This window comes from Pleuronectes platessa, chromosome 17 (assembly GCF_947347685.1).
Source record: "Pleuronectes platessa chromosome 17, fPlePla1.1, whole genome shotgun sequence".
In the NCBI taxonomy this organism is placed as follows: domain Eukaryota; kingdom Metazoa; phylum Chordata; class Actinopteri; order Pleuronectiformes; family Pleuronectidae; genus Pleuronectes; species Pleuronectes platessa.
Window position 1 is genome coordinate 21,710,026 of NC_070642.1, and position 23,002 is coordinate 21,733,027.

Here is a 23,002-nt window from a genome sequence, read left to right on the forward strand (position 1 = left end):
CCTCTGCAACAGCTGTCCCTCCGCGGGGGACCACGACCCAACCAGCGGCTTCCTGCAGCAACAGGGAGAAGAAGCGTGTGCGGAGGTTCTGCTCCCGGATCAGAAGCGGACTTCAGATGGAGGCCTGCTGCTCTGTAATCCACCCTGAACTGCCACAGATGCTGCTGCTATGATGCTCCTGCGATGCATTATCAACATATGGGCCAGCGGCCACTTTTACGCACGGACGCATTTCATTTCCACCTCAGAGAATTCAACTTTGTCCGGATGCTTTTAGATCATGAATCGGGTCCTGGAGGCTTCAGGCTTCAGTGCATCCAACCTGCTGGTGCGGGCGGCCCGAGGCCGACAGACAGCCGCTTCCCTCCATGTCAGAGCCTCTCCTCGCGTTCTCGCTCTTCCTGTGGCACAATGACGACGACAGCATCACCGTCTTCCCCGGCGTCGCTCTCGGCGGCCAGGCAATGCGGCACAACCCTGCAGCACCTGCTATATCACCAGGATTCCTCCGCCTTCACAACGCATCTCCATCCGCCGACTGGTCCTGATGCTGCTGCTGCTGGTCCTGATGCTGCTGGTCCTGATGCTGCTGGTCCTGATGCTGCTGCTGCTGGTCCTGATGCTGGTGCCGCTCTGTCTCAGATTTGCTCGCTTGTTTCCGCTTCTACGTCCCAGTTTAAATCATCGCAGCTTCCCAACATCCTCCACAGTCTGGGTGTGACTTCATATGTTAAAGCCCCAGAAAAGGGGGGAGGTGGGGTGTCCAGCATCACAGGTGCCCCGAGAGGTTTTGTTCTCCTCCTGCCTCCGGGTCCTAGGTTTAGTGAGAGGGGTGGGGTGCATGCACTGGAGTTGATGATGGAGGGGGGGGATTACCGTCTCCTCCTCCTCCTCCCGACGCTGCCGTCTGTTCGCTGGGAGAGTGACTGACAACGAGAGAGTCTGCGCTCCGGTCGGTGCATGGACGCCAGCGGCGGGGGGAAGGGATGGATGGATGGAGGAGGGGGTGGAGCAACAAGATGAAAGGCAACAGATATAAAGAAAGGGAGAGAGGGCAAGGTGGCAGAGGGATGGAGGGATGGAGGGATGAGGAGGGACGTGAAAGTGGAGGAGGGACAAGGCAGAAATATATAAAGACAATTCATCCTAAGCTCTGAAATCCTCTCATCGAAGGCGCCTGCAGCAAAGTGTTGTTTTATCATCCGAACTCACATCGGAAAAGAAACTGAACAAAGAACACAAGAATCACCTCCAAAAATAAACAACAGGAATATGAAACTTGTATTTTCTGTGTAAATGTCTATTTTCCAAAAGATAAATAGAAAAATATATCTACATAGATATTCACTGGACTTTTTTATTCATCGAAAAATACAGAAATATACATGAGATGAAATATGATACATTATACTAAAAAATCAAAAAAAATTTAGAATATATAATAAAAGGAACATGGGCTGAATAAAGGGGGGGGTGGGGGGGATTCAAATGAGCTGAATGAAAGGTGGGAGGATGGGGGGGGGGGGGGGTCTAAAAGCTGGAGGCTAAAAACCTGGGGGTGGACAGATTAAGCTGCAGGGAGGAGTCAGGGTTCGAGGCCTGAGGCAAAATCCATCATCCTTTTCTGTCCTTCAGTCAAAGGAGCCGCTGGATGACACGTCATGGAAACTTTCAATTACTTCAAGGTTTTCAGAGAATATCTTCTTCACAGTTTTAGTCTTAAAAATAAACCTTAAATCTCCTCAGGCTGCTGGAGGAGAGGGGGGGGGGGCTGCACCTCCTGCTGGTGAGAGGCAGCGACTGCAAGGCGAAAAAGTTTTTCTAAGATCAAATCAACAAACTCATTAAGTTTTATTTTCCTGAGAAACTGAGAACTGAGAGGATTGATTCTACTGAGATTAAATGGAGGGTGTATAGATGAACGAATTGATAATGTGTGTGTGTGTGTGTGTGGGGGGGGGGGGGGGTTAACATCCTGAATTTATTTCTTATGTGTCTGATTTTCAGAGGTTTCTCTGTGTCTGTGTCCTTCAGCAACTAGAGTCACTTTCTCCCTCGGCCAGGGAATCAACACAAGTACACAACAACATAGAAAAGGAGCACATGTTCCCCCCCCCCCCATTCATTGTCTGAAGTGGCCCACGTCCTCACACATGTAGCATCGTCATCCTGCAGCGTGTGAACACCCTATATGGTAGCGGGGGGGAGGCCACGGCCTGAATTTAGCAAATGGGGGGTTGACAGGGTCCCAGGGGAGATGGGGGGGGGGGGGGGGGATGGTAATAATTGCTCTCAGCTCTGATGGGCCTCTGAAGGAGTGAATCCATTAGTGGGTTTATAAGGTACTAACAGCTCTTTAAGGTAAAAAGGCGCCATATTATTAAAGGCCTTGAAGGTGAGGAGGAGAATTTTAAATTCTATTCTAGATTTAACTGGAAGCCAGTGTAGCGATGCTAATGCTGGAGAAATGTAGAAACCTCAGAGAGAGCCACATGTGAGGGATCCCCCTCCCAGGATGGACAGGAGCGTGATATGTACCAGGACCAGGGTGCAGTGAATCCCTTGGCTTCGTTCACATTGTGTCTTCACCACTGGCAACTGAGCTCCTTCAACCTGTGCAGCCCCAACACGACACTCATCCCGCACCAGCACGGAGACTGGTTTGTCCACCGGCAGCCACGCCCCTCATGTGGGGCTCGACGGGAGGAAGGAGCAGAAGTGTGAGGAGGAGGGAAGAAGGACCCGCACCAGAAGATGGGCCTCACAAGGTGTCTGCACTTGAGGAGACGAAGCATGACTGTGACTACCCCAGATCTCAGAGACGTGATGGTCTCCGTGATCTGGAATGCAACAAGGGAATTATGCAGCGTGGAGATTACATATTAAAACATCAAGGGTGCAGATGATGTTTGAGAGTCAATGTTCCTTCTTGTGGTGTCCAACATAGCGTGAGTAGCATGGATGATGGAGTGCTGCAGGCGTAGCTGTGCCACATCTTAGGGAGTGTGGGGAACAGCATTCAGGTGTTTGGCCTCAGCTCTGGCAGGGATGGTGAAGCTTTGAGGAGATCTGCTGGAACTTGATTCCTTTGGGAAAGGGAACGTTGTCAGGAGACAGGAGCCTGGACCCATGGCTGGAGATGGGACTACAGCTCCCAATCCTGTTGGAGTGACGAGACTGAATTGTTTCATTCATAACGTTCAGTGCAGACTTCATTCCACAGAGGAAACAGGATGGAAGCCCCAGTGGATCCAGTGCTGCCTCTGCCTCCGAGGGACAACATCCCGAGGTGAGGGAGACGTTGGTGAATCTGGAAGGACCGAGCCTACATGTCGTAAATAAAGTGAACTTCTTCATGGAGGACTCACTCGGACTGAGACAAACGACCCACAGAGGAACAACGGTCACTTGGTCAACAGCTGAGACGCTGAAGCAACTGGTGGCAATACTGCAGCAGCAGTGTGAGCAAGAGGGGTTGGGTTTTTACTTTCTTGTTCACTTCCTTCTCCTTATTTTCAGCTGCGTTGCTTCAACGTTTCACTGTAAGGGAAGTAGTTGGTCAACGTGAGCAACAGGAACCTCACGTTCATGTCACTGTTTCTCCTGAATTCATGTGATAAATGGTTTATTTTCTTTTGTAGAGTTTATTATTTACTCTATAACCAGACCCAAGGTCAGATTCTTGTTGAGTTTAATGCTGATTTTGTTGTGTCTTTGTTTGTGTGTTAACAACAGATTTCATGATAAAGACTGGAGACATTTCTTTCTTTCTTAATTTCTCTCTTTCTCAGTAAATTAGTAGGAAGTGGGAGGCAGCCTCTCATTTCTAATGAAGAAACCGTGATGCTTGTCACACTGAATGATGTGTTGATTTATTTTCAGACACAGTGAAGTTAAAGATGTGACCATATATGACAACGACTCTGAGACATGACGGACGGTTACTTCTTCATTTACTTTATTGGTCCACAGGCAAACTAAGTTCAATCCACAGCTGGAAACCACTGAATCACATTTGATTCACGTGAACATTTTGAAGCCCAAGTCAATAATGTTATTAAATCTTATTACAGAAAAATCCTCCATGCACATGTGACCTGAACAAATGGTTAAATAGCTCTTGGCTCCATGTGTTTGAATATGAACCTGAATAAGTTACATTCATTCAGTAACTTAAAGATAAGTTTGCAATTTGTTATTGTTTTTTTTAACACAGGATTAAACCAATAAACATGAGACAGAAATTCAAGCTGGACCACCTGTAAAATATCAAAGTCCAGATGTGAAGCTGCTCCAGAGGTGACGTGTGTCGTCCTTTATTTGGACTGAATCTCCTGATGTTTGCATCACTCATGTGAACGAGTGACAAGTGTCTGAATCTAAAAGTCGCTGCTGCTCATTAGTTCATCGTCAGATATTCACACAGTCTCTGGTCGACGGGGGAAAGTCGGTGCTGATGGATATTTTCTCTACATGCAACTAGCACATGACGACAGAGGAGACATGTCACTGAGGGGAAGTGATCCACAGGAAGTAAACCCCACATTGCACTTTTTACTAAGAACCGAGAAGCAGAGGAGAGAAAGAAGAAGAATGGATGAAATCAAACGGATTCAAATGTCTTTACATCTGCTACTGGTGCTGATTCCATTTACAGGTGAGAATAAATACACTTACACAACTTTACCAGTGTGAACAATAAGAATAACACCAGATTGTTTGTGTTTGCTTTTAAAAGTGAAGAGTTTCACTGATGTGTTGGGGCACAAGTCTGGCTCATTCAGGGGACTGATACTTATGAGTACTCTGATATTGTACTTGTGTATATTTGTGTACTGGATTATTCCTCATATTTTGATCTGCCCATTAACTCACGGTTTAACTGGTTAGATTTGGAGGTTAAAGGTCAAGGTTTCAGGTATTTGGCCTCTCACCAGAGGTGTAAAGTAACGAATTACATTTACTCACGTTACTGTAATTGAGTAGTTTTTTTGTGTACTTTGTAATTTTTTGAGTAGCTTTTGAAATGGGTAATTTTACTTTTACTTAAGTCGATTTTGACTGAAGTATTGTACTTCGCTACATTGGAAATTACATCCGTTACTGAGTAAAAAAAAAAGTTCAAGGCGCAAGGCAATTCTCACTGCAGTGGTAGATGCTGCATAGAGTGGATGACGTTCCCTCACGTGCACGTTCAACATATGAAAACTGATCATAAAGTTCACTGTTCGCGAAAAATATGCGCGACATGGAGAACACTGCACAGGGAGCCACTGCAGAGCGGCTGCAGAGCCGCGAGTTGCCGACCCCTGGCTACGGCGAAAGAGCGATTTGTTTACTGCTCCGCCGTTAAAGAGATGCGGACGTCAAAACATTAGTTCAGCTAGAATATTACTTCCGCCCCGCATTTTCCCCTCCCGGTCGCGCGCACCACCTGTGCCTCCGTGCTCCGTGTTATGCCTAGATGAGGCGCACCACACAGTTTGAGAATCACTGCGCTACACAGGGCCGGCCCTAGCACATTTGGCGCTCTATGCAAGCTTCACTCCTGGCGGCGGCGATCGTAACAACATAGTGCAAGCATTCAATTTAGACAGCGTCTCTCCTCAGGAGAAGGAAAACAGGAAACCGTAACGTTTTAGCTAGACCTCAGATAATATGAAAGTGTTCACCGTTCAAATTCAATATTTGTCATTAAGTTTCGTTCAGTTCAACGTTCTCATAAAAATGAACGTGTTCAATGAACGCGTTCTTTTGAACTCGTTCATGCACAACACTGCCTGAAACTCAATACTGGCCTACCTGTGCTGGATGCTGTTCACTGCAAAGAGCCCGGATGAGCTGTACTCACTTTGAAAATCAGCTGCTGCTCAAACTCAACAAGAAGTTTGTAGACTAGTGCTCTAAAGATGGACCAAAGTTTAACCAAAAGTTTAAATATACAGTGGGACAGCAGCATTTTAACTTTTTATTTTAGCTGTCATGTGGTTCATGTCTTGACATCTCCTCCCAAAAGTTCTTAAATGTTGTGTTGACATGTTCAATGTTTAATGTTTCACATGTTAAATGTTTAATGTTTCACATGTTTAATGTCATTGCACTTATATTTGTAAAGATTCTCCTTTAATTAAAAATGACTGTTTTTGGATTGGATTTATGACCCCTTGTCCTTTTTTGCACTGTATAGGAGCGGCCCCCATCAAGTTGTTGGAAGTAACTAAGTAACTTTTACTTAAAGTACATTTTAGATGAACTACTTTTTACTTTTACTTGAGTAGATTTTTAGATGGGTACTTTTACTTGTACTTGAGTAAAATTTCATCAAAGTAAAGGTACTTTTACTTGAGTACAATATTTCAGTACTTTTTACACCTCTGCCTCTCACATATCTCAAGTCTGAATTTCTTCAGATTCTGACCAGTTGTCTCCTCCAATGAAAACTTAACAGATTAGATTTCAGTGATCAAGTGTCAGAGTGACCTCATGAGTCTGGAGACAAAAGCACGTAGACTGGAACTGGACTGGTTGGCTGAGGCATTCAAATGCAGGGAGAAAACTGTAGTTGATGTTTTTCAGGTTTATCTTGTCAGTCATGATCCATTTGGTCTTAATTTACAAAGTTATGTCTAAAAGAATCCTCACATTCAGAAGTGTATGAAAATATGAGTCTTTTTCTTGGTTCAGTTTAATTGTTGCTGTGTCTCTCTCATTTCCTCCACAGTGCTCGCTTTCCAATTGTCCTCCATCATCATCAGAGCTGGAGCTGAAGTCACTTTGTCTTGTGACAAGATGAGAGAAGATCATGTGAACTGTGGAGCTACTACCTGGCTCTTCAGTGATTCAGAGGGGACTGAATCAGTAAACCTGTTTGTAAACAGGCAGCTCGACACATCTAAGATTTCCAAATCTAAAGCAGACAGACCACGTCTTGCTGCAAACTGTTCTCTGGTTATTAGTGAGGTCACAGCTGAAGATGCTGGTGATTACGTCTGCAGACAGTTTAACCAGACAACACAACCATATGAAGATCATCATGTTGATCTCTCTGTTGTCAACGGTGAGTAAAAGAGTCTCTTCATAAAAACATTATGATAATTCTGATCATTCTGATGGACATAGTTTCACTCATGTTATCTTTCTCTCACAATATCTCCATCATCACCAGTGACTGAGCAGAAGAGAAGTGATGAGGTGACGTTGAGCTGCTCTGTGTCCACATGTAGAAGATGTGTCCTCACAGTGAAGTGGCTGTTTATGAATAAAAATGTGACTGAAAACAACAAAGACCTGAAGACATCACAGTCTTCCTGCTCGGCCAATGTGAGCTTCTCAAAATCCCATTTAGTTAACAACATGAAGAACTATAGCTCATTAACATGTAAAGTGAATGATGGTGACAAAGAGGAAAAGTTTTCCTTCATCCCTCCGTCATCAGGTGAGAAAACACAGAACACGATGAACTGCTCCTGATCCAATAAATTCCATTTGTTAACACATTTCTTTTTCTTAAGAAGGAAAGAACGAACCAGCTCCAGGAAACAATGAGATGACAACAGGTACTGAATATTCACTGCACCTCTCATTCATCTCTGTGCTGCTGCGTGTTGATGGAGTTCATGTTAACAACATGTGTAAATACAGGAAGTTGGACTGAACAGGAAACTGAAGCTTTTGTCAGAATCAGAATCAGAATCAGAAAGTATTTATGACCAAGTACGTTCACACCTACCTGGAATTTTCTTTGGTATATTGGTGCATACAATGAACATAAAACATAAAAACACAAAAAGTACTTCACATAAGAAAAGATAAAAATAACAATAATAATAACTATATATAAAACAAAACAAAAATATATACAAGATATAAAAAGTTAAATAAAAAGTAAATTCTGTTCACAGACTGGTGGAGGTACATTCGTCTGGTTGTGGGTTTTGCCTCAATCGTAATATTGGTTGGGATTCTCATCAGATGGAGAAGAAACAAGGTGAGAACATTCGCATATGAAACTAACATGTCACTTATAGAGTTTATACCTCCGCCAAGTTTTTATTTATCTTGTAATAACACCATGAAATAATGATGTCATCATAAGTTCAAAAGTTTTAATATGAAAGTTAAAGTTCTGGATGTTTCTTTGTGTTTTGATACATGTTGTTATGCTGTCATGGTTTTGTTAGCACTGCATTAGGTTATTTTATTTTTCAATAATCATTCGAATTGTGTTGTCTCTCTGTCAGTAATTTAATTGTGCCACATCCTGACCTGTGGTGTTATACATCCTGTTGTGTATTTTTTGTAATACATTTTTATCATACTTCCTTATCCAAATTTGTATTTGTTGTGTTCTGTGAAGCACATTGAACTACACTAACCTGATGAAAGGTGCTGTACAGATGATTGACTGATTGATTGATTGATAGATTGATTGACTGATTGATTGATTGATTGATTGATTGATTGATTGATTGATTGATTGATTGATTGATTGATTGATTGATTGACTGATTGATTGATTGATTGATTGATTGATTGATAGATTGATTGATTGATTGATTGATTGACTGATTGATTGATTGATTGATTGATTGATTGATTGTATATCCTACAGATCCAGGGTGGTGATGTTGCAGTGGCCTTCAGCACTGTGGAAGCTCCCTCCTCTTCTACTGGACCCTCAGCTGATCCCAGCAGCCTCTATGCCAACGTCACATTCAAACAATAGTAGAGTCACATTTGACATCGATATTTTTACATCAGGAATCATTTGTTACAACTTTCTGCTGTGAAAACAAAGTCACTCGTAATAATGTGATTCTCATTAGATAGAAAAGAAACTAATGTGGGAACATTCCCAGATGAAACTTTGATTTAGTTTAAACCACTGCCAAGGCCCGACAGTCTGTGAAGATTTATATAAAAACTCACTTTTATCGTGTGGACTGGATTTAACCAGTTTTCAGCCATTTTATTGATTCTAGACGTTTGTCGTCTAAAAGCTGGAATATTTTATTCTGTATCTTCATGTTCTTCTGATCCAGCTGTTATTCTTATACATTACAATGGTGACATGTTATTTGTAAGAACATTGTTCTTTCTTGATTCTGCCTGTTCTGGGTTTGTACCCTCATGGTTGATGCACTTATTGTAATTCGCTTTGGATAAAAGCATCAGCTAAATGAAATGTAAGGAAATGTAATGTATGATGATATGAATGATTGTATATGAACCAATGTGTTGTAAAAAGCGTTTTGCCCAGAGTGCCAGAAGGGGGAGCTGTAGGTTAAGCTACTGCTGCAGTGTTTAAGTAATAATAATAATCATAAGATGGTTTAACTTCATATAGATATCGTACGTTTAGCTTGATGAGCCGGCTGTTATAGACATGTTAGTGTTTCATGCTGTGATGTAGATACTGCAGGTTGATACTTCCAGGTTTGAGTTGAGAGACTTTTTAAATGATGTTGATTTACATGCAACAAGATGAACCTTCCCCACCTCAGTCAATATCAGTATTCATAACAATATTCAGTGCTTTTATTAAACGGGATGTCCTGCAGGTTCCACATCTCTGAGCCTGTGTGTGTTTTATTGAGACAGATGTTTGCAGGGTTCACCTCGCCCCCCCCCCCCCCCACACACACTAAGGCTCAGGACTCAGGCCTCTTGCTGCTCCGTGCATCTCTCTGCTCTGCGGCACGACGCTCGACTGGATCTCAACCAGCTCAGTCACTGGGAAACTTACTTTCATAAAGTCATTGAAGTTTCAGCCCAATAATCTGAAAGAAAAAGGTCAAAATGAAGCAGAAAATAGGAAGAAATGAGGAAAGCAACTCCCCTGTAATCCTCAGAGAGACAAACTGACACCAGAGGAATAATTAGACTGAACACAGTTCTGTGAAACTGACTCTTGATCTGTGGAGTGTTTCTATTATGAAGTTTGTCTCTTGTCTTGTATTTAGGAATTCCTGGATCCGCCCCTTTATCTGGCTCCGCCCCCAAACTGACTCAGTTCTTTCTGGACTCATGTTTCCTGCTTCCACCAGATTTTTTGACTCCTGCTGTAAAACAGAGAAACTGTCAGAGGCACAAACCAACTCTTTGGTGGAAGTCAGACACATTAGTGGTTGTTTAGTTAATGAGCACTAGATGGCAGCAGTGGACATAGCAGAATGATGTGAAGGTGTAATATTAACCCCCAATAATAATTAATATTTAACCTCTAAACAGCATCTCAAGGTAAATTACAGACACAACGAGTCATTTTGTTTACTTTGACAATTTAAATGTCTGTTACAGACACTTTCAGGACGGAAATAAACCGGCTTTTGATTTCATTGACCCACAGACTCTGTCCTCTCAACCTGTCTTCACTGCTGCTTCATGGAGGAATCACCGGGACGAGTCTCTCCATGGCTTCTGGGATCAGCTGAGGGTCCAGTAGAAGAGGAGGGAGCTTCCACAGTGCTGTAGGTCACTGCATCATCACCACCCTGGATCTGTAGGATATACAATCAATCAATCACTCAATCACTCAATCACTCAATCAATCAATCAATCAATCAATCAATCAATCAATCAGTCAATCAATCAATCAATCAATCAGTCAATCAATCAATCAATCATCTGTACAGCACCTTTCATCCGGTTAGTGTAGTTCAACATGCTTCACAGAACAACACAAATACAAATGTTGATAAGGAAGTATGATAAATATGGTTTCAAGATGGTGGTGAAGGTGATGCAGTGACCTACAGCACTGGTTCTCAAACTCTTTTCAACAATGTTCCTCTTTTGAAATATGTTTTCATTCAAGTGCAACACAGCATCAGTATCAATGTTTCTCACCAGAGCAATAAGCTGTGTCTTTCCACTGACGTCTGTCCATTCATCCAGCTGCAGTGAAAATGCTTCAGCAAGTTTCTACTCAACTTCATCAACAATGTCTGTTCCATCGTTTCTATTCTGCAGCAAAGTGTCATTTGACAAAGGTCCAGTTTAGAACTGATCTGCTGTGTTTGTGTCCAGCATCGTCTCGGTCAGTACAGCAGCAGCTGGAAGTAGCAGGTCCTCAGCTGTGGTGAAAGGCCTTTTGGCTTCATGAGAAGCCTCCAGTGCTGTGGCTGATGTTCTGGAGACTTTTCACATCGTTTCTTGTGAAACTATGAAGTCAGACTGTTTCTTCCTGAGAAACTCTGGTGTGTTACCGACATGACACTGATGTGTTGTGTTGAGATGTCGCTGCAGCTGCTCTGGCTTCATGCAACTGTTTGATAACTAATCCCATTAAAACATACTCTTCATGATACTGGTGACGTTGTGTTTGCTCTGTTTTGTTGGGACATGGTTTTTGTGATCCACAGTTCGACCTACATGTGTAGTCAAAAGCCTAAAGCCACATGTCCCTTTGTTCAGGAGAAAACCAGAGGCTTCAGAACTCAGTCTCCCAGGATGCATCAACTTCACACAGAGGTGTGAAAACTAACCAGAGACACAAGTTTCAACTCCTATTGGTCACTCTGGGCCCCATGACCTGTTTGGTCACCAGGGCCAATATAAGGCCAGGTCTCCCCCTCTTCATTCTCTTTCCATTCACCTCTTCGAGAGGAGCCCACCTCTCTGTCTGAGCAAGAGCTGCAGCTTTCCACTCACCGAGCGAGAGAAGCCTCCTCCAAATCCAAGCTCTACCAACCTTCACACGAGGGCCTGACGAAGAACTGCAACGGAGCTGTATGCACAACAGAACCACAAAGACAGGAGCCACACAACCAGCAAGACGACTTCACAGAACTTCAGACAGCACCTTCTTTTTTCCTTTCCACGGACGTCCACGCCACCGTCAAGGAGCCCAAACCAAACAGAGACCACAGCACCTGAAAGACATTTACCTGCTTTGTGTCTTCACTCATCCCAGAAGACCAAGAATAAAGCCAGAGGACACCGACAGTTTGATCTGCAGTTATTTATCATTACATGAACCAACATTTACTTGAATCTCTGCTGTATCTGTTTTCTTTTAACATTTCATTTCCATGATAAAGTTCAACAGTTCATGTACAAGCCTTTCTGTCGGGGGGGGGCTATAAGGGAAGTAGTTGGTCAACGTGAGAAACAGGAACCTCACGTTCATGTCACTGTTTCTCATGAATTCATGTGATAAATGGTTTATTTTCTTTTGTAGAGTTTATTAGTTACTTTATACCCAGACCCAAGGTCAGATTCTTGTTGAGTTTAATGATGATTTTGTTGTGTCTTTGTTTGTGTGTTAACAACAGATTTCATGATAAAGACTGGAGACATTTCTTTCTTCATCTCTTTCTAAGTTGATGAGTAGGAAGTGGGAGGCAGCTTCTCGTTTCTACTGAAGAAACCGTGATGAAGAAACCGTGATGAAGAAACCGTGATGCTCATCACACTGAATGATGTGTTGATTTATTTTCAGACACAGTGAAGTTAAAGATGTGACCATATATGACAACGACTCTGAGACATGATGGACGGTTACTTCTTCATTTACTTTATTGGTCCACAGGCAAACTAAGTTCAATCCACAGCTGGAAACCACAGAATCACATTTGATTCACATGAACATTTTGAAACCCAAGTCAATAATGTTATTAAATCTTATTACAGAAAGATCCTCCATGCACATGTGACCTGAACAAATGGTTAAATAGCTCTTGGCTCCATGTGTTTGAATATGAACCTGAATAAGTTACATTCATTCAGTAACTTCAAGATAAGTTTGCAATTTGTTATTGTTTTTTTATCACAGGAATAAACCAATAAACATGAGACAGAAATTCAAGCTGGACCACCTGTAAAATATCAAAGTCCAGATGTGGAGCTGCTCCAGAGGTGACGTGTGTCGTCCTTTATTTGGACTGAATCTCCTGATGTTTGCATCACTCATGTGAACGAGGCAGAGGAGACATGTCACTGAGGGGAAGTGATCCACAGGAAGTTAACCCCACATTGCACTTTTTACTAAGAACCGAGAAGCAGAGAAGAGAAAGAAGAAGAATGGATGAAATCAAACGGATTAAAATGTCTTTACATCTGCTACTGGTGCTGATTCCATTTACAGGTGAGAATAAATACACTAACACAACTTTACCAGTGTGAACAATAAGAATAACACCAGATTGTTTGTGTTTGCTTTTAAAAGTGAAGAGTTTCACTGATGTGTTGTGGCACAAGTCTGGCTCATTTAGGGGACCGATACTTATGAGTACTCTGATATTGTACTTGAGTATATTTGTGTACTGGATCATTCCTCATATTTTGATCTGCCCATTAACTCACGGTTTAACTGGTTAGATTTGGAGGTTAAAGGTCAAGGTTTCAGGTTTTTGGCCACTCACACATCTCAAGTCTGAATTTCTTCAGATTCTGACCAGTTGTCTCCTCGAATGAAAAGTTAACAGATTAGATTTCAGTGATCAAGTGTCAGAGTGACCTCATGAGTCTGGAGACAAAAGTACGTAGACTGGAACTGGACTGGTTGGATGAGGCATTCAAATGCAGGGAGAAAACTGTAGTAGATGTTTTTCAGGTTTATCTTGTCAGTCATGCTCCATTTGGTCTTAATTTACAAAGTTATGTCTAAAAGAATCCTCACATTCAGAAGTGTATGAAAATATGAGTCTTTTTCTTGGTTTAGTTTAATTGTTGCTGTCTCTCTCTCATTTCCTCCACAGTGCTCGCTGTCCAATATTCCTACATCATCATCAGAGCTGGAGCTGAAGTCACTTTGTCTTGTGACCATGTGAGAGAAGATCATGTGAACTGTGGAGCTACTGAGTGGCTCTTCATTGATTCAGAGAGGACTAGAACAATAAACCTGTTTGTAAACAGGCAGCTCGACACATCTAAGATTTCCAAATCTAAAGCAGACAGACCACGTCTTGCTGCAAACTGTTCTCTGGTTATTAGTGAGGTCACAGCTGAAGATGCTGGTGATTACGTCTGCAGACAGTCTGACCTGACAACACGAAAAAATGAAAATCATTTGTTTTTGATCTCTGTTGTCAACGGTGAGTAAAAGAGTCTCTTCATAAAAACATTATGATCATTCAGATCATTCTGATGGACATAGTTTCACTCATGTTATCTTTCTCTCACAATATCTCCATCATCACCAGTGACTGAGCAGAAGAGAAGTGATGAGGTGACGTTGAGCTGCTCTGTGTCACCATGTAGAAGATGTGTCCTCACAGTGAAGTGGCTGTTTATGAATAAAGATGTGACTGAAAACAACAAAGACCTGAAGACATCACAGTCTAACCGCTCGGCCACTGTGAGCTTCTCAAAATCCCATTTAGTTAACAACATGAAGAACTATAGCTCATTAACATGTAAAGTGAAGCATCGTGGCAAAGAGGAAAAGTTTTCCTTCATCCCTCCGTCATCAGGTGAGAAAACACAGAACACGATGAACTGCTCCTGATCCAATAAATTCCATTTGTTAACACATTTCTTTTTCTTAAGAAGGAAAGAACGAACCAGGTCCAGGAAACAATGAGATGACAACAGGTACTGAATATTCACTGCACCTCTCATTCATCTCTGTGCTGCTGCGTGTTGATGGATTTAATGTTAACAACATGTGTAAATACAGGAAGTTGGACTGAACAGGAAACTAAAGCTTTTGTCAGAATCAGAATCAGAATCAGAAAGTATTTATGACCAAGTAAGTTCACACCTACCTGGAATTTTCTTTGGTATATTGGTGCATACAATGAACATAAAACATAAAAACACAAAAAGTACTTCACATGAGAAAAGATGAAAATAACAATAATAATAACTATATATAAAACAAAACAAAAATATATACAAGATATAAAATGTTAAATAAAAAGTAAATTCTGTTCACAGATTGGTGGTGGTACATTCGTCTGGTTGTGGGTTTTGCCTCAATCGTGATATTGGTTGTGATTCTCATCAGATGGAGAAGAAACAAGGTGAGAACATTCACAGATGAAACTAACATGTCACTTATAGAGTTTATACCTCCGCCAAGTTTTTATTTATCTTGTAATAACACCATGAAATAATGATGTCATCATAAGTTCAAAAGTTTTAATATGAAAGTTAAAGTTCTGGATGTTTCTTTGTGTTTTGATACATGTTGTTATGCTGTGATGGTTTTGTTAGCACTGCATTAGGTTATTTTATTTTTCAATAATCATTCGAATTGTGTTGTCTCTCTGTCAGTAATTTAATTGTGCCAACATCCTGACCTGTGGTGTTATACATCCTGTTGTGTCTTTTTTTGTAATCAATTTTTATCATACTTCCTTATCCAAATTTGTATTTGTTGTGTTCTGTGAAGCACATTGAACTACACTAACCTGATGAAAGGTGCTGTACAGATGATTGATTGATTGATTGAGTGATTGATTGATTGATTGTATATCCTACAGATCCAGGGTGGTGATGTTGCAGTGGCCTTCAGCACTGTGGAAGCTCCCTCCTCTTCTACTGGACCCTCAGCTGATCCCAGCAGCCTCTATGCCAACGTCACATTCATACAATAGTAGAGTTTCATTTGACTTCGATATTTTTATATCAGGAATCATTTGTTACAACTTTCCGCTGTGAAAACAAAGTGACTTGTAATAATGTGATTCTCATTAGATAGAAAAGAAACAAAGGTGGGAACACTCCCAGATGAAACTTTGATTTAGTTTAAACCACTGCCAAGGCCCGACAGTCTGTGAAGATTTATATAAACACTCACTTTTATCGTGTGGACTGGATTTAACCAGTTTTCAGCATTTTATTGATTCTAGAAGTTTGTCGTCCTAAAGCTGGAATATTTTATTCTGTATCTTCATGTTCTTCTGATCCAGCTGTTATTCTTATACATTACAATGGTGACGTGTTATTTGTAAGAACATTGTTCTTTCTTGATTCTTCCTGTTCTGGGTTTGAACCCTCATGGTTGATGCACTTATTGTAATTCGCTTTGGTTAAAAGCATCAGCTAAATGAAATGTAATGTATGATGATATGATATGAATGATTGTATATGAACCAATGTGTTGTAAAAAGCGTTTTTCCCAGAGTGCCAGAAGGGGGAGCTGTACGTTAAGCTACTGCTGCAGTGTCTAAGTAATAATAATAATCATAAGATGGTTTAACTTCATATAGATATCGTACGTTTAGCTTGATGAGCCGGCTGTTATAGACATGTTAGTGTTTCAGGCTGTGATGTAGATACTGCAGGTTGATACTTCCAGGTTTGAGTTGAGAGACTTTTTAAATGATGTTGATTTACATGCAACAAGATGAACCTTCCCCACCTCAGTCAATATCAGTATTCATAACAATATTCAGTGCTTTTATTAAACGGGATGTCCTGCAGGTTCCACATCTCTGAGCCTGTGTGTGTTTTATTGAGACAGATGTTTGCAGCGTTCACCTCACCCCCCCCCCCCCCCCCCACTAACGCTCAGGAGGTTTTGTGAGCTTCTTTACGCAGACGGATTATTCTAAACCGCAGCAGTTTATAACACCTGATACACCTGATATGTGTGGATGATTTTTAATGATTTAAATTCCTCTGGTGGTGACAATTACGCACCGAGCCACAGACTGTACAAGACGATGTGCATAATTATTTTGGTTCATATAAGAAGTTTGCATGAGGGGGGGGGGGGGGGGGGGGGGTTGGATGGTAATAATTGCCCTTAGCTCTGATGGGCCTCTGAAGGAGTGAATCCATTAAAGGGAGTGTGAGCATGCATTGGAAATGACTTCTGCTTTCCAGAGGCGCAGCTGTCGTTTCCTGAAGAATCTCCTCGAGCTGGAGACTCACAACCGACGACTGGTTTTCACAAGTCACAGCGACGATGAGACGATGGTGCAGGTGAAGCTGACGCTGCAGCTCAACTTATTGCTGACTGTTAAGGCCCCTTCTGAACCAGAACATCCCCACAGAGCAAAATGATTGAGGCCTCCAAATATGGGCAGTCAACCTTATTAACGCAAGTTTTTTTTGTTGCTATTTTGGCCAAATTCCCCATTTACCACACAGGGCCACTGTAGGTTCACATCCATTTAGTTGGGGCCACATCAAGGGGCCTTTGTGGTAGAGGTATGAACTCTACTGACATCTTTATTGTTTGATAACTAATTAATTATATTAATATTAATTAATTAATTAATCCAAATTAATCTTATTTGTGGAAGTGAAACATCGCTGGTTTGAGTTGTTGTGAATTACACGTGTTTTGTGTTTGTGGTATTTTAACTGAAGCTTTGAATGAAACAGATGATTAACCACTGACTGATCCAGGAACTGTTACAACTGAACACTGAGGCACCATGGTTCCCTCTGCTGTCAGTCTGTGGTAAGTGCAGCTGCAGTCTAAAAGTATGAGAACACACTTTATTGCCCTTTATGATTTTTCCACTTGTCTTTTAAAACTGCAGATTATTTTCTATTGTCTTTTATCTGTTTGTCTGTGCACACAGGTTTTACAGATGTTTCTGGAATTACATAAATAAGAAGTGATAAATAATTACAGTTTTATATAAACTGTGATTTATGGAGTTATACAGGATCCAAATTACTATAATGTGTAAGTGAAATAATAACGATATATAAATAGAATAAAAAGAAGTCACGTGTTCAATATAGGAATGAGACAAAAATCACAAGTTTGTTGAAAAATGGCAGAACAGCAGATGGCAGCATCTATACAGTTAATAAACCAAAGTGCAGAGAGAGAGAGAGAGAGAGAGAGAGATACAGAGAGAGAGAGAGAGAGAGAGAGAGAGAGAGAGAGAGAGATAGATAATAGTGTTTAATAAATAACTTAAACATTTTTCTGCTGGATCAGAGGATGAATATCCTAAATCTGAAATATGTATTGTACTTTAAAACAAGTTGTAAAACACTGGGAGTTTTGAAACTTTATTATGATACATATACAGGCAGGGTTTCTGTGTTATTATAAAGTTTCCCCGTACACCTCCACCGAGCCCCACACTCAGTTGTATCCAGTCGGGGTCGGACCACAAGGTCAGTGCGGTGCTGATCAGGTGGAATAAGAAGGGTTGTACCCCCCCCCCCCCCCCCCCCCCGTGGCGATCAAAGACACTGGTCCACATGCCACGCCCCACCACCCCTCTCCTCCTGTACAGACCGTGTCAGGGCAAACCCACTGACCCTGCAAACAGCCGGGAGGAGGAGGAGGAGGGGGCTGCAGGGTGGAGATGGAGGGGAGGATGGAGGGACAGACGGAGGGATGGAGCGATGGATGGGATGGATTGCGCAGAGATTACGAGTTAACAGTCAGCTTAACCTCTCAGGTTCCCCCTCAGAGAATTACTGCGTGTTGCATGTCTGCAGAATGAGGATTAAAAAGATGGAGGTTCGGTCACAGAACTGTCGTGTCTGGTGAAACCCGGTCGTAGTTCTGAAGGTAGTTGGTTGTTTCCAGGGATGAACACGTGACTTTATTCTAACTTTAACCAATTTAATACAAGTTTGAATAAGATAAGAAGAGACACAACCAGTCAAGAATCCCTTTACACATTTATTTCCTCCATCACTTTTGGACTCGACATTTTCAGTGTGGTACAACAAGGGTATTACACAATTCAGATATTTATATGTAAATGGTGTCTGTGATAGTTTTGCAAATTTGTCATCTCGTTATGACCTCCCTGTTACTCACCTGTTTCGCTATTTTCAAACTCGCAACTTTGTGGCTAGGTGTTTTCCTAATTTCCCCTCTTTGCCTACAGAACACCAGTGGGAAACCATGCTATCATTTGTTCCTCATAACAGAGGAATCATTTCAAAGCTGTATGATATTATCTTAGCTTTTAGCGACCACTCTAATGCTAAACTTAAGTGTACATGGGAAAGGGAACTGGGAATACAAATACATGAGGAGTCCTGGGAGCAGGCCATAGAGAGGATACGATCTACTACTTCTTGTGCTCGTCTTGGACTTATTCAATTTAAGGTCCTATACAGGACACACTTTTCTAAGTCTAGACTGTCTGAACTGTATCCAGAAGTGGAGGACAAATGTGATAAATGTTATAGCTCTCCTTGTCACCTTAGCCACATGTTTTTTCTTTGTCCGGATCTGAAAGGTTTCTGGGCGGGTTACTTAACTATTATGTCCACTGTGTTTGGAGTAAACCTCCAACCTTGTCCTCTGATTGCTATATTTGGGATTCCTGACTCTTCACTTGTACTTAACCGTACACAAAAGGACATCATAGCTTTCACATCCTTATTAGCAAGGCGTTCCTTATTGTTACACTGGAAATCTGCTAAATATCCTTCTATCTCCCAGTGGCTCAAAGACGTAATGTTTTTCTTAAAACTTGAGAAAATTAAATATACGTTGAGAGGATGTACAGTCAAATTTTTCCACAAATGGCAACCCTTTATTTCCTATTTCACTAATTTGAGGGTACTTCCCAACTGAATGTGTGCCTGTTACTGTTGTATCTTTTATTATTGCATCAATAACAAGTAATATGTGAGTTGATCATGAGGCGCTGAGTGTGGACGTGGGTGGGGGGGTTGTTCATTGTTTTTACACGGTACTCTGTACTAATTTAATTCAATCTGATTATCTTCTTCTATATTCATATGTGTTTATGTGTCCGTGTGCATATCCATGTGTTTAAAAGAAAAAAGGAAAGGAAATTGTATCTCTTTCATTGGAAGTATTGTAATGTATCTTTCTAATAAAAATATTTTGAAAAAAAAAAGAATCCCTTTACTGTCTTTAACATGAGATTGGTCTTTTTTTACATTGTCTTTGATTTTCCGAACAAGAATTCATGGATCTTGAAAAGTAACGTGTTCAGGCGACTGAATATTTATGAATGTGAATCTAGTGAATTTGAATGTCCATTCTATTAATAGTTTTTCATTTTGTTTTCAATTATGTTTACTTTCTCTGTCTTGAATCGGTGAGGAATCGGAACAATTGTGAAAACAGCTCAGAGAACTAGATATTTTTTTCCTCTAAACAGGCCTGATGTCTGTCATCAAGATCCGTGAGTTATTCCCTGAGAAATTGGTGAATCCAAACCAAAATTTAATGATTTCTCCGATGACCCACACCACATCCGTTCAGCAAGTTTCATGGAAATCTGTTGTGTAGATTTAGCGTACTCACAAACAGACAAACGTTGATGAAAACAAACTCTTTGGCAGAGGTAATAACTTTGTTCAAAACTTAAGAATAAGATGAGAAACAATTGAAAGCTCCAGAAAAAGCTGGACAATGGAAATTAAGTAAAGATAATGACGTCAAACTAATATTCCCCACGGTCACGATTGATTTCACGTGTTTGCAGATTGTTGATCGGGAGCTGAGATCCTCCCACGCAGCATCTGAACGTCGTGACCACGACCAAGCCAGAAAAGAATCGTAAACCTTCATATTCCACTTCTCCGTCATTGTTTCATCACGTTGTCACGCTCACGAATTCCACAACGCTTCCATAATGAGACGCCGTTTTTTGCGATTGGTCGCCATCTTTTGTGCCCATTCACAAATTCATCACGGGCACAATCGCAGCTTTGTGTTCACGCACAATAGCTTTACTCCAGTGGGAAATGTGCGACTCGTGTTACGGGGGGAAATTTTAATTGGACGAGGAGACTCGACTGTGCAGCTGCATGGGATGTCAATAGCTGGCCCTCTTCCAACTGGTTCATACCAACAAAACACACACTCACACACAAACACACACACACACACACATAGTAGCTCTCTAGCTCCACAGATGGTTGTGAAGTGCATCATCAAATTTTCCCTCTTCAGGTTTCTGTGGCGTTTTGTTGGGTTTTTGAGTGTAAACCTGTAGATTATTCAAAGTTTCAGACTTTGTGTATTAAATATAATCTTTGCAGTTGTGTATGTTGTTGAGAGAAGCAGGAACTTCTCCCACCGACGTCAGAAGATTTCACTACAAGGCCGAGAAGTTCTGCTTTTACTGTTCGACAGTGACGGAGCGCTGACATTCTACTGTCGGCAAAAACATCTCACGCACACGTTTTACAGTGACTGTAGAAGACGTTTTTTCAAAAGTCCAACTGGAGTAACACATTTTAGACATAAACTAGATCGTCACTCGGTAGAATTCAAACCTCTGACAAGTCCTATTAATTAAATTCCCTGGATCCTGATTATTATTTGGATCTACACCAAATTGCACACACTCATAAATAACACATTTTTCCATGAAGATCCATGAATCATTCTCTGAGAAATCAAGGATATGTTGGAAAATACTTTAAGTATTTCTAAATGTTAAAGAAAGTGAAAGTCAATAGACTCAAACCATGTCCTCATACTGAGTTCCATGGAAACCGTCCAGTAGTTTTGTGAAATGCTGCAAACTAACAAAGAAACAGATGAAACCAGAACCTCCTTGTTGGATTCGATGGTCACATCATCTCATATTGATGTGTTTCAGTGGCGTTGATGTTTCTCTCTGGAGGTTTGTTGCTGTGATGACGACACCAGCGAGCTTCACGTGAGCTCAGCTCTGACCTCAGGTTACCTTCTCCTTCTGGACCTCGTCTAATCCCTCAGTGTAAAACTCACCCGGTCGGGACTCTGATGATTAACTCCACTTGTTCCTGACTCGGCGTTAAACTAAGATCTGCAACATTTGAATAAAGTCACGATACATGTCTGATCTCTTTTATCGAGATGCATGAAGGAATTCCTCTTTGGGAAATGGGTAAAAAATCTCACATTGTTGAATAAAGTGATTAAAAAGTCCCTGGATTTGATCAAGATGTAATGGTTTTATTCCACTGGTTTTTTCCCACTAAAACCACATCTTTCCACCAAGTTTCGTGGAAATCCGTCCAATATTTTTTTTTGTATCCCAAAAACAAACATCATTGATGGAGGTAAAAATGAATCACTATTATTTTCAGTGAAACTTTAGGTTAAATTCCTTATTAAACATATTTAGTGTGACTGTGTGTTGTGCAGAGCATTTTGACACAGAGCTCCTTTCATACTGTGATATTCTCTCACACCCAAGTCTCACACAGTTTATAATGGAGACAGAGACAGAGGGTCGGGGGGGTCTCTTTACTCTCATGCTTCAGTTGTAATTTGTCAGTGGGCATGAATGGGCTCCTTCATCAGTGATGGGGACGGTGTGTGTGTGTGTGTGTGTGTGTGTGTGTGTGTGTGTGTGTAGTGTAGTGTATGTACACTAGTGGGGGTCCAGTCTCAGATTGGACTTTGCTCTAAACCTCTTGTCGCCCAAATCGCTCCTTTCTATGGGCCGACCATAGGCAGATCCTCGACAGCCAATCAGACTCCACAGAGCCCATTACATCATTCTGATGGTGGCTGTGCCAAGTTGGACCAGCATCCCCCCCCCCCCCCCCCCCACCACCACCACACACACACACACACACACACAAAAAAGAGCAGCGCAACAGGACAAAAATGAGTAAACGGCTGTTAGATTAAAAAAAGTTGAGGTCAGAACTCATTTGAATATTTGGCGGATTCTCCTGAACTCTCGTGAACTGAAAACACACATTTCTTCATCTGTATATCTGCAGGTTCATCGAGGATGAAAACACTGCAGTGAAAACAGGACAGTGCAGAAAGAGTGAGTCGATAATTTGATCTCAGGAGCCGGTCGGTGGAGCTGTGCTGCCGTTCTGTGTGTGTTCGTCTGCAGGATTACACAAAAACCAATCAACAGATTATCATGAATCTCGGTGGTTTAATGATCCGATTTGAATCAATCAAGCTGAAGCAAATCACACACACTCATAGATGTCAGCTTCCAACAACATGCCTGAGCTTTCATCTTTATCTCTGTGTTATTTCTTTGGGAGTTCACTAAAAATGTCAAAGAAATATCCGGTCTCTCAATGTTGAAGAGATTGAGAAAAGAGTTCCTCCCTGACCCACATCACTTCCTTTCACCAAATTTCAAAACAATCCTTCCGCTAGTTTTGCGTAATCCTGATT

General features: G+C 41.5%; 1 protein-coding gene across 6 annotated transcripts; it reads left to right on the top strand.

Moving 5' to 3' along the window:
* The first annotated feature begins 4,317 nt into the window (after window positions 1-4,317).
* On the top strand, window positions 4,318-16,379 carry LOC128460322 (uncharacterized). 6 transcript variants are annotated; one of them, XM_053445476.1, is made up of 6 exons: window positions 4,318-4,657; window positions 13,701-14,036; window positions 14,145-14,414; window positions 14,494-14,535; window positions 14,881-14,966; window positions 15,429-16,379. In XM_053445476.1, exons 1-6 carry the CDS (start codon window positions 4,474-4,476, stop codon window positions 15,540-15,542), a joined length of 1,032 nt encoding a protein of 343 aa, XP_053301451.1. In that variant the 5' UTR covers window positions 4,318-4,473; the 3' UTR covers window positions 15,543-16,379. The 6 variants fall into 6 exon arrangements, with proteins under 6 accessions (XP_053301451.1, XP_053301448.1, XP_053301450.1 ...); XM_053445473.1 differs by having other exon boundaries at window positions 4,322-4,657; window positions 14,491-14,535; XM_053445475.1 differs by lacking the exons at window positions 13,701-14,036; window positions 14,145-14,414; window positions 14,494-14,535; window positions 14,881-14,966; window positions 15,429-16,379 and adding exons at window positions 6,722-7,057; window positions 7,166-7,435; window positions 7,515-7,556; window positions 7,902-7,987; window positions 8,612-9,568 and having other exon boundaries at window positions 4,334-4,657.
* The last annotated feature ends 6,623 nt before the right edge of the window (window positions 16,380-23,002 follow it).